General features: G+C 43.0%; 2 protein-coding genes across 7 annotated transcripts in view; one reads left to right on the plus strand and one right to left on the minus strand.

The window, feature by feature from the left end:
- LOC137426746 (PAX3- and PAX7-binding protein 1) overlaps window positions 1–1,031 on the plus strand; it is a 45,365-nt gene extending 44,334 nt beyond the window's left edge. Inside the window, exon 19 of the mRNA XM_068115575.2 lies at window positions 700–1,031. Coding sequence (XP_067971676.1) covers window positions 700–862 — 163 coding nt within the window. The 3' untranslated portion in view covers window positions 863–1,031. The remainder of the gene's footprint in view (window positions 1–699) is intronic.
- A 775-nt stretch (window positions 1,032–1,806) lies between these two features.
- On the minus strand, window positions 1,807–11,021 carry METTL23 (methyltransferase 23, arginine). Of its 6 annotated transcripts, none has more exons than XR_013623620.1 (5): window positions 10,345–10,573; window positions 5,034–8,347; window positions 4,543–4,780; window positions 2,295–2,379; window positions 1,807–2,034 (listed from the first exon to the last, which is right to left on the minus strand). XR_013623620.1 is itself a non-coding variant. In XM_068115580.2 (5 exons), the coding sequence occupies exons 1-5, from the start codon at window positions 11,008–11,010 to the stop codon at window positions 1,866–1,868; spliced, it is 672 nt and encodes a 223-aa protein (XP_067971681.2). In that variant the 5' UTR covers window positions 11,011–11,021; the 3' UTR covers window positions 1,807–1,865. The 6 variants fall into 6 exon arrangements, 2 of the variants coding, with proteins under 2 accessions (XP_067971681.2, XP_067971680.2); XR_013623619.1 differs by having other exon boundaries at window positions 4,543–4,704; window positions 10,360–10,571; XR_013623618.1 differs by having other exon boundaries at window positions 4,543–4,704; window positions 10,345–10,571.
- Between the last annotated feature and the right edge of the window lie 791 nt (window positions 11,022–11,812).

An 11,812-nucleotide genomic window follows, 5' to 3' on the forward strand; every position in this document is an offset into this window, starting at 1 on the left:
CCTCCAAGATACTTGGACCCTGTAGAAACAATTGCAAGGACAAACAACTGCAGAATTGGCCTCTTTATGGGATACTCGAGTGTGCTCGAACGACAAATCAGAGTCCCACTGACTAACTTTTAATTGTGGTGCCCAAACCAAGGGGACCATGTAATGTATACACAGTGCGCATGTATTTTAACTTCATGTTGCGTTGTTTGGGGAGCTTGCGAGGCAGTGTAGTCAAATCTGCGCCATCTCGGTCTAGTTTTGATTTTCAACCCCACTGTAAACTGTCATCCTGGTGCTTCACAGGCAGGGCATCCTGTGGAGAAAACCGCGTTTGTTTGCTTGTTGCTTGCCCTTCTCATCACCAAGAGGGTGTAGGGCAGGAGCGAATTTCTGTAAGACGCCCTGGTGTAGTCCAAGGTCTGCCCTCAGCAAATTCACATCATTTACCCACCCACGGGGTGGGTAAACAACAAGTGGCATCATAAAGTGTACCGTCGTTTGAAGAAACCGATAAGCCAAATGTGCCATCTGCTGACATGCACTTTTCTGTAAAAGGTGCTGTAGCTTTTGAAAAGAGCAGGCTTTTGTATGGCACGGCCGTGATGGAATTCAAAATTCCTCCCGCGATTTACCATTCGACGGGAGGTGCTGTGGAGACTTCGGCGTTCATTTGCTGTACCTCGTAAAATTATTACTCTGCTCCCACAGAGAAAGCCTTCAGCAAGCTTGTCAACTACTTCACTCGATGGGTGCAACAGATCACGTCGCTGCGCTCAACGCAGAATGCAACCCAACACCAAGCACTCAATCTCAGGCAGCCAATGCCCACTCTTCCTCCACGAGCATCCTAAACCCTGCAGCTGGCCCGTAGCACATGTGAACCACACCGTTCCCTTCCCTTTGCATGATCATTGCCACCTCTTTCGATAAAAAACCTCAGTTTGTTTCATACAAATTTACGAATGTTTAATAGGTGGAAAAAATGTTTTTGATTTGATAAAAAAAGGTGCATGATTAAATACATGCCAACATCCCCACAATGCCTTTGTCTTTGTTACGCTTCAAATGCATTGATGGTCACCGGTGTTAAAACAAATAATGTGGGTACTGAATTGGCAGTTAGTGTTTGAGGGTATTTAAAGGCAATTTGAGGTGTTGACAATCCGTGATGGGACATTTTGGGCATTTTTACCAAAAAAACAAAAACTTTTAAGGCACCTGAATGGAACGGTGGGTGTAGGGTAATGATGCCAGGCTCGTATTCCGTAGGTTCTAGGTTCACATCCTACTGGAGGTAGAAGGACTAGCCATTTGCAGATTCTACTATCATCGTTTAAGGGTGTGAACTATCTCACCAACAGGAGAGACCCGCCAGCAGCACAGTGGTTTGCTGTGGAACAGTTTCACTCCTGGCACATATGAAACGTTCTTGTTACAGGCCAAAGATTTCTTTCCTCGCCTGACTAGAAATGATCAATGAGTGCACCATCGTCACGAGCCAAAATTAACTTGTCTGTCTGTCTGTTAATGCAAGCATTTGCTTGTGAATACTAAATGTCTCATTTTTTAAAAATGGCACGCCATTGTATGCCAGTAAGATGGTAGTCCTGCTTTGGTTGATGATTTGGGCAGCAATCTTCGTTGGGAGTAGTGACTTGCCCAGTGGTAAATTCACAACTGAAAATAGCAGGGTGCACGAATGCCATAGCCACCACCACCCCCAACCTCCTTCCCAAAAATTCAGGTTTTAGCACAGTACAGTGCAGTAAAGTAATGTGCAAATTGTACAATTATATAATTTAATTGTACGCGAGATAAAAACAGATGAAATTTATTTGTGCAAAAATAAATACCGTAACACAAAATTACTTGCATCATACGTGTTGTTTTTCCTTCATTGTAATTACAAACATTCTGATGGTACAAGTGCTGGAGATGGTGATTCCGGCAAACTCTGGGAAAGTCGCTCCAAATGAAGAACAGGGTACTTCTCTGCATTGAAGTTTCCACTTGAGCAGTAATGGCTCGATAGTCCAATTCAGACTGTAAGTGTAGAATAAGATGCAATTAAAACAGGACCATGTTTGAACGTGCGGTGGACCGCGCACCTTACGTACCAGACTGGAGGTGCTCACCCCACAATGGCCACTCGATTGTGGGTAATTCACATTTTGAGTTTCCTTGATATATTGTGTTGAGACTACGAAAGCTTTAGAAATTTGCCTTATTTTAAACTTTCTTACAAGATCTTTGGAAAATAAGGATTTCAGAGGTATGTTTTCACAATATGAAATGCGGCCTACCTTCGAACTTGATATGTTGTCCAGAATTCTGCTCGAGGAGATTTTTGAAGCAAGTAAACCACAGTTGAAAAAACTTTTTCAAAGTCTGAAATGGAAAAAAATGCACAAATTCTTCAAAACCTTCAAAAAGCAAATTTGAGTATCATTAGTGAGAATAAAACATTCGTTACCTCCGCCACTCATGGCAGATGGAGGTGATGTTTTCATTCCTGTTTGTTGCGAAATTGAAGATTTGCAAATAATGTTTGGTCTCGTCTATTATTGGTATTGGTTGGTCTCGTCTATTATTGGCTGTTTGCATGTCAATCGCCAACAGGTCACATATTTACTCTGATCTTCACAAACTTAATCACCTGCTAAAGGTAGACAAAAGGAAGAAGCCTATTGTTTGAGGTCAAAAGGTAAAGGTCATGTCAATTTCCATCTGATTGATTTAATACATCACTCACTCCCTCATCCTCTTAGTCCCGATGGGACATAAGGCTGCGATTTAATATATACTGTGCTGTATATAAAACTGAAAAACATCTGGGTGGACAGTGAACCCTTGTCGAGATGAAGCCTTGGTTGACCCATGTGAGTACATCTATCAATTACGTATTATTGGAGACCCATGTGAGTACATCTATTAATTACGTATTATTGGAGACCCATGTGAGTACATCTATCAATTACGTATTATTGGAGACCCATGTGAGTACATCTATCAATTACGTATTATTGGAGACCCATGTGAGTACATCTATCAATTACGTATTATTGGAGACCCATGTGAGTACATCTATCAATTACATATTATTGGAGACCCATGTGAGTACATCTATCAATTACGTATTATTGGAGACCCATGTGAGTACATCTATCAATTACGTATTATTGGAGACCCATGTGAGTACATCTATCAATTACGTATTATTGGAGACCCATGTGAGTACATCTATCAATTATGTATTATTGGACCGTGACTATGTGTATTCATTAGATTATTGGAACATACCTTTTCGGCATTTACCTTTTAGACCCCGAAATAACATTTTAGACCCTTTGGACCTTTTTCAACTCTTTGACCCGATCAAATCAAAATACAAAATGGTTTATTAAAAGCATATCTGGCAGCCAATGGCTGAATTACATATGCATACATATTCAGAATTTACAATCAATGATTGCTTACAAGATAAATAAATAAAAAATCCATAAAAGGTTCCATGAACTGTGAAATAACAAAAACAATGCAGAATTAAACTAGAATGGCACTCAGTAAAGAGCATACCTCCGCCAAGTGAACAGTTTACGTTTTGTATCCCAGAGTAGACAAGAAAATCTCAATACAGAATCGCATCTAATCAAAATCATCCGTCCACAACTTTGAGATATCCTGCTATGTATCGTTTTTGGCCCTATCTCCCAATGGTGAAGAATCACTTTAAAAATTCTCGTAGCTGGATCCGAATCCGGATCTTCACCAAAATCTAATCATTTCGTCCTTGTCACATACTGCCAAATTTTGTCCGAATCCGTCCACAACATTTTGAGATATCTTGTTCACAGACAGACAGGGGTGAAAACATAACCTCCATCCACTTTTGGTGGTGGAGGTAACAAGCAGACATGGCATACTTCAAATAGAAGATAAATATTTTAAAATAGAGAAATTTGTGACAGACTATTAAGAAATTTAAGACCCTTTAGGACCTTCAGATCTTTGGAGCCCGTTTGGACTATTTAAACCCCTTCAACCCCTCTCGACCTGAAACTACTGTTGAAACATACCCTTTAGACCTTTTAGATCCATTCAGACTGCTACGACCCCTTGATCCGGTTAGGACCCTACAGACCCTGCTATAACTCTTAGACCTGTAACCATTGTTGATTTCTTACTACCAGGCTCATTATTGTTGCTTGTTGGCTCGTGTTTGGCGGGCGGTGGAGCAAGGCTGTTTCCACCGCGACTCAAAATTGGAAGTCGTGACTTATGGTGAATCTTTGTTCTCTACTTGATTAAGGGCATTTAAGTGAATCGACGTTATACGAGGGCCGACCTATCGATGCAGAGGTAAAACGAAAATAGTGAAACAGAAAAAAACAAACCAAAAACATTTCATGGATCAAGGACGAGACCGAGCCAAGCTGGAAATATCTAAACACGGTCCACAAAGCACAAAACAACCTCGTTTCATTTTTACTGTAAAAAGAAGAAACCACAAAGGTATCATTAATAAAAGACAAAATTGGATGAAAACTTCACCTTTAGGTTCATAAAAGACATCCGATCCCAGGATTATGTCCACCGCTGGAAGAAGGATCAAGTCCGGAGAAACGTCTCCCCAGGTGAGGCCCAGAACGCGGACATCGGTAATCCCATTCGCTTGGCAGCTACGGCGACAGTTGTCGAGGCAACGTGGAAGATCTGCGTTGTCCGACAAAGTCACTGCTGCACCACATGATGATGCAACCACACCAGGCAGAGCAGTTCCTGCCCCCAGCTATGGAGAGTTTTATTTAATCATGCCAAATGCTATAACAAAAGAAAAGCAACGAATATCCAACCAAGAAGCAATGTGACAATGCAACTGATATTGTGTCCTGTGAAACCAGTCAAGGAATGGTCCGGGCACATTGAGCAACAGCACTGTACTAGACTTGCTACATACGATCTACGTCAATCGCCCACTTCACATGATAACAACATGCATTTTAAATGCCCACTTCACATGATAAAGTTTGCAAATACTTTACCTCCAGTATATGCTTTTCAGGAAGACGGTGTCTGAAGTGCCAGATGTACTGAGCCAGCACAATAGCACTGGGCCAGACAAATGTGCCGTAATCTCTGTCCAAAACCTCAAACGGGAAAATGGGAACACCATTAAAGGAGACGTATCCCTTACTGTTACACAGTAGATTGTATATAACAACTGGAATTAAATTACAAAACTAGGAAGCATCTGAAAATGCAAAGCTCGTCCATGTCTGCTTTTTATTCAAACTTTTTCTTCTTCTGTCTGCTAAACATGACTAACACAGCTGAAGATAAAATACAAAATAAATTGACAATTTTAGGTGACCTTGTAGTAAAGGCATTTTATGAGATATTTCACAAATCTGTTAACTAAATTGTTACCAAAAAATTTCTTCACCAATATGTTTGTAAAGGTGTGTAATAACTAATAACATGTGTTAAAATGTTGAAGTTCAACTCCCGTGGGAAACCCAGAAAAAAAGCTGTTGAATTCGGGTACCGAAAAATTATTTTCGAGAATTTTTTTTTTTTTTAATCGGCCCTTAAGTAACTTATGAGGGGTCAAATAAGGGTTTTTCATGATTCTGAGTTGATTGTTAACATTTATATTTTCACTTTTACATTTACACACAAAGTAGCTTTTATTTCACATACATATATACACAAAGAATTAAGTTAAGCACCCCCCCCGTTTTTTTACAACCTCGCACATTACAAGTTTGTTGTCGTCAAAACAGTGTAATATACCCATGATATTGCTATATTTTCTGGAGAAGTGATATTATGGTCACATAAAAACATAACAATCATGCCGTTTTCAATATTTTATTCTGAATAATTTAAGGTGAAAATTTTTGGGAATTTTAGGCATATTTTCACCTCAATTTAAGTATGGAGCTATAGGTCCATCACGGACAGTGTGGATGACGTTTATGTTTTCTAACGTACAGTCATTGTTCTGAGAAGACCTCTAGCGATCTTTGCGTCAATAACGTGTGTAGGACCCACGTGATCGGATCACTGACTCAACCCTACGTCTCATAGACCCTGTAAGCCGTCGTATGCGTTGCTGTGGCAGGTTGTTCCATTCCCGATGTAATGCACGTTCCAATTCATCCAGATTGGCTATTGGAGGGACCATCTTCGCAACCTTAGAATATATGCCAATGTATACATATACACAAAGAATATATATTAGGGGGTGCTTAACTTAATTCTTTGTGTATATAATACTCAAGAGTTATTGGCGCTGAGGAAGCGCCTTTAGCGATTGACTTCCAGCCAGTGTAACGCTAATTCCTGTCACAGGAATTCGGAGATCATATAAGTGGGCGTGGCAGTTCCTGATTGGTTCGTGTTGGGGAACGCCTTCTCGCTGCCGACGTGACGTAAATTCGCGCACGCGCACTGGTGATTGGCGCTGAGGAAGCGCCTTTAGCGATTGACTTCCAGCCAGTGTAACGCTAATTCCTGTCACAGGAATTCGGAGATCATATAAGTGGGCGTGGCAGTTCCTGATTGGTTCGTGTTGGGGAACGCCTTCTCGCTGCCGACGTGACGTAAATTCGCGCACGCGCACTGGTGAAGCTTACTCGATCTTACTCGCTCCCATATTACATGTACTTTCATTGCATACAAATTATACTTCCTCCTAGAAATTCCATGCCCGAACCTCAGCGCAATCCAAGAGGATTCACTTGTTTCTCATTCACAATGTCAGAAGTTTCAACAGTCATTGTCTATGTCTTCAGACTCAACAACATCATGACTGCAGTTTCTGCATGTAATGCCATTACAGACTCCACAGGCCGAGATGCACGTGACCCCATTCTTCTTGCAGCTGCATCGCCGGTTGCTGCAATCTCCATGACTATTACAGCTCGTGAACTGCAATAGCTCCTCAGGAGCCGTGGGGTCCAGTGTTGGAACTGGCTCATACCCATGCACACCTATTGTCCATCCATAGTCACTGGGGTTCAGAGACATGCTCTGTAGAAGGATCCAGTCCCGGGTCTGCAGGTAGGCACGGAGTGAATGTATGGCTATGATCAAATAATCTATGATCAAGTTGTATGGCAAGCCCCATTTGGTGTGGCAATACTCCAGACCGAGGTCGACAGGCCTTAATAAAATTCTGCCCCCAAACGGCAACTCTTTCGTCTGTCTTGACAATCGGTCTCAAGAACATCTGAAGGCTTGCAGGAACAAGTGTCAGCTGACTATCGATGTCAGTCATACTGTGTGTGGTGGGGTATGACTTTGGACCTAAATCAATCAAGGCAATATCATTGGATATGAACTTGAGTGCCGTCTTTATGATCTGAGTCTTCTCATCTCCATGGTCAAGATTAGCATGATGCCCTCGCAGAATATTGTCGGTGCCATCTTTGAGACAGAGTACATCTGCCCTTCTTTCCTGTGTTGTGAAATACAAGGTGTCTTCGTATTTCTCTAGAAGTTTTATCTTTAGCCAATGCTTTGAATAAGAAAGGCTCTTCTCTGGTGACTGATCAAACTCCTGCAGCTTTTCATGGACTTGGTCCATGTTCATTACCCCATGCTCTAATTCTGAGTCTAACCATTCGCAGAATTCAATAAAAACTGCCTCTCGCTCCTCATCAATACTCCTCTGTCCTCTCTTCCTTTTTCCTTCCTCATCAGTCTTGGACAAACTGTCACCTCTCGCAAACATAAGTTTGCATCGCAAATGGTACAGTGTTTCTTCTGCTACCAAGTCGTTGATCCCTTCCAGGCGTCCAGTGACTTCAGTGCCCCAGTGATCCCCGCGACTCCGTGCTGTCTTCAGCAAGCTTGCCTTCAGTGTATCTGCAGTCAAATTATCTGGCACTCTGTATTTCTTTCTAGCTTGTGCTGGATTATTTTTGTAGAGCTGGGCTGGTTGGTTGCAAAGAATGCATACATCCTTATACAGGAGGTCAACTGACTGTGATCTTCTAGAACTGCAGCCAGTTGATGAACTGAACTCACAAGTAGTGTGTCTTCTCTTCAACTTTGATGACTCTTTCTCTGCCTTTGATGCTTGAGCTGACTTCTTGGTGGTTGCAACAAAGTTGTTGTACAGATCATTTTTACACTTCTGGTGGTACCTCAGTTTTCCTTCCTTTTGAGCCTCCTTCATACGTTCCACAACAGTAACATTTTCGACAGTTTCTGCTTGTTTCAATAAAGTTGAGTATCCCTTTGGAGTTGCCTGTATGAGCCTTTCAGCTGGTGTATCCGAGCGTGCACAGATGAAGCAATTGAGCACAGGTGGAGTAACGTCTTCATCCATATTGCTAGACTCCATGTCCTGCAAAGTAGAAAATGAGATATATTTAGAAAAATTTTTCCACAAAGGAGTGTCTGTGGTGAAATATAAATGTTAACAATCAACTCAGAATCATGAAAAACCCTTATTTGACCCCTCATAAGTTACTTAAGGGCCGATTTAAAAAAATAAAAATTATCGAAAATAATTTTTCGGTACCCGAATTCAACAGCTTTTTTTCTGGGTTTCCCACGGGAGTTGACCTTCAACATTTTAACACATGTTATTACACACCTTTACAAACATATTGGTGAAGACATTTTTTGGTAACAATTTAGTTAACAGATTTTCATATGTTTCCCTTACTATTGACATTTTGACCTCAAAAGCACCTGATCTGGCATGGATCACTTCTGATGAAAGATCTGATCTGGCATGGATCACCCTTCTGATGAAGGACCTGATCTGGCATGGATCACCCTTCTGATGAAAGATCTGATCTGGCATGGATCACTTCTGATGAAAGATCTGATCTGGCATGGATCACCCTTCTGATGAAGGACCTGATCTGGCATGGATCACCCTTCTGATGAAAGATCTGATCTGGCATGGATCACCCTTCTGATGAAGGACCTGATCTGGCATGGATCACCCTTCTGATGAAAGATCTGATCTGGCATGGATCACCATTCTGATGAAAGATCTGATCTGGCATGGATCACCCTTCTGATGAAGGACCTGATCTGGCATGGGTCACCCTTCTGATGAAGGACCTGATCTGGCATGGATCACCCTTCTGATGAAGGACCTGATCTGGCATGGATCACCCTTTTGATGAAGGACCGGACCTGATCTGGCATGGATCACCATTCTGATGAAGGAGCTGGCCTGGCATGGATCACCCTTCTGATGAAAGATCTGATCTGGTATAGATCACCATTCTGATGAAAGATCTGATCTGGCATGGATCACCTTTCTGATGAAGGACCTGATCTGGCATGGATCACCATTCTGATGAAAGATCTGATCTGGCATGGATCACCATTCTGATGAAAGATCTGATCTGGCATGGATCACCCTTCTGATGAAGGACCTGATCTGGCATGGGTCACCCTTCTGATGAAGGACCTGATCTGGCATGGATCACCCTTTTGATGAAGGACCGGACCTGATCTGGCATGGATCACCCTTCTGATGAAGGACCGGACCTGGTCTGGCATGGATCACCATTCTGATGAAGGAGCTGACCTGGCATGGATCACCCTTCTGATGAAGGAGGTGATCTGGCATGGACCACCCTTCTGATGAAGGAGCTGACCTGGCATGGATCACCCTTCTGATGAAGGAGCTGAACTGGCATGGATCACCGTTCTGATGGAGGAGCTGATCTGGCATGGATCATCCTTCTGATCAAGGACCTGATCTGGCATGGGTGACCCTTCTAATCAAGGACCTGATCTGGCATGGATCACCGTTCTGATGGAGGAGCTGATCTGGCATGGATCATCCTTCTGATGAAGGACCTGATCTGGCATGGATCATCCTTCTGATGAAGGACCTGATCTGGCATGGATGACCCTTCTAATCAAGGACCTGATCTGGCATGGATCACCGTTCTGATGGAGGAGCTGATCTGGCATGGATCATCCTTCTGATGAAGGACCTCATCTGGCATGGATCATCCTTATAATCAAGGACCTGATCTGGCATGGATCACCCTTCTGATGGAGGACCTGATCTGGTATAGATCACGTGTGACATTGCCAATACCTGCATAACCTGCTGTTAGGTTTTGGTGGCAACACTTCCAATCTCCTTTTGGTACACGTGGACACACTCTCCGTCGTCCCCCTTCCTATTTGGTACGGGCATGAGGCATTAAAATAATAATGTTGTATTTCCTTTTACAGTGCCTTAATTACCTTGTGAAAAAAACCCAGAAACCAACATTACACCAGGAGATTAAAATTAAAATGACGAAAATGAAGGATGTATGAATCGTTCGAGCACGAATCACGTTCTGCGAGATCTGTACACACCTCGGGAATACGTACGTCGAGGGGTCGCTGGCCTGGATGTTTGGTGGAGAATCTGAACTGTCTAATGCTCACACGTTCAGACTCGGACATTGCCGGACAAGCCATTTAAACAGACACGACACGTGACTTTTAAATCGACACTGCACGGATAACGTGCACACAAACACGTCAACCTTCCGCGTCTCAAACTGTTAAACAAACACGGAATGCACTTTAGCAACCCAAGTGTGGAGACTCCAAATGCGTAAATGTAACATGACTGTCCAAATACGCTCATAATACAGGCGCGATTTGTAGCACCATGGCCGACAAAAAATGCATTAAAAAATGGGCAACATGGAGACGCTCGTATGAATATTAATGTATATAATATTATAAATACTCTAACCTCTAAAGGGTCTAATGTCGTCCAACGGGTCTAAAGGCGTCAAAATGTTCTGAAAGCTCGAAGGGGTCTAAAAGGTTTAAGGGGTCTAAGGTCTAAAAGCTACCTGCCAATAGTATGTAAATAATACATGTAATTCATGGACAAAGTCCACGGTACAATAATACATAATTAATAGACGTACCGGTACTCAAGGTTCAACTCACTTTCAAACAGTACGGTATGTATAAATACAGGACTTTGGAAATGACATAATCCACCACAGAATGCTTGGCACACATACGCAGAACCCCTGGACAGTGGGGGCATCGGTGCATCTGGACGGATATCCTGCACCTGTGCGGGAGATGAGGATTGTTACCTGAAATGGCTCACAAAGCTTCTAAAAGAAGTTAAAAATACTTGGAAATGTACCGGCGAGAAAGGCGTTCTTGCAGTATTACCTCCTGTGAACATGCGTCATGTGTGGGACTTGTCAATGCACATGGTAAGTTATGATGATATTTACTATTGATAATAATGTTTGGAGGAGTGTGAGTTGTATGGGATGTGAGGGCCGTTTTCAATATATATTTTTTTGTTTGGTTCCGGGACCCACGACAGAAATTACACGATTTTTGGATCTATTGGTAAAAGAAGCGTCCATCTTTCCGTGCATGTGTGTTACATCGGCTGCAAACACTCACTTGTACTACAAACAGGATATTGTGGTGCTGCGCACACACGACTCGATTACCAGTGAGGTAGGCCACAACGCGTTGGTATAACAAAGTCTTTATTCGAAAGCTCGTACTTCAGCACTGAGCGGGCTCGAGCTTAGAGCCCGCATATATATCCTGAGGCCACGCCTAGTCCCCGGGCGTGGCCGATCGGTCGATAGGCGGGGCATGCATTCCAGTTCCCTGCCTGGACGTTCGCGCCACCTGCTGGTGCGCTGAATTCGTGTCCCTTGTGTCCGCCACACGCGCCCCCCCAGAATTCCCGCGCACCTGAAGGGTGAGTTTGCAGGGAAACCGGATGACCCGGCCGAAACGCCCCCTGGCGATGGGTGCCGGTCTGGGGGGTGGCGGGGCTGGGGGGTGC

Source organism: Myxine glutinosa, chromosome 5, assembly GCF_964187855.1.
Source record: "Myxine glutinosa chromosome 5, kmMyxGlut1.1, whole genome shotgun sequence".
NCBI lineage: Eukaryota > Metazoa > Chordata > Myxini > Myxiniformes > Myxinidae > Myxine > Myxine glutinosa.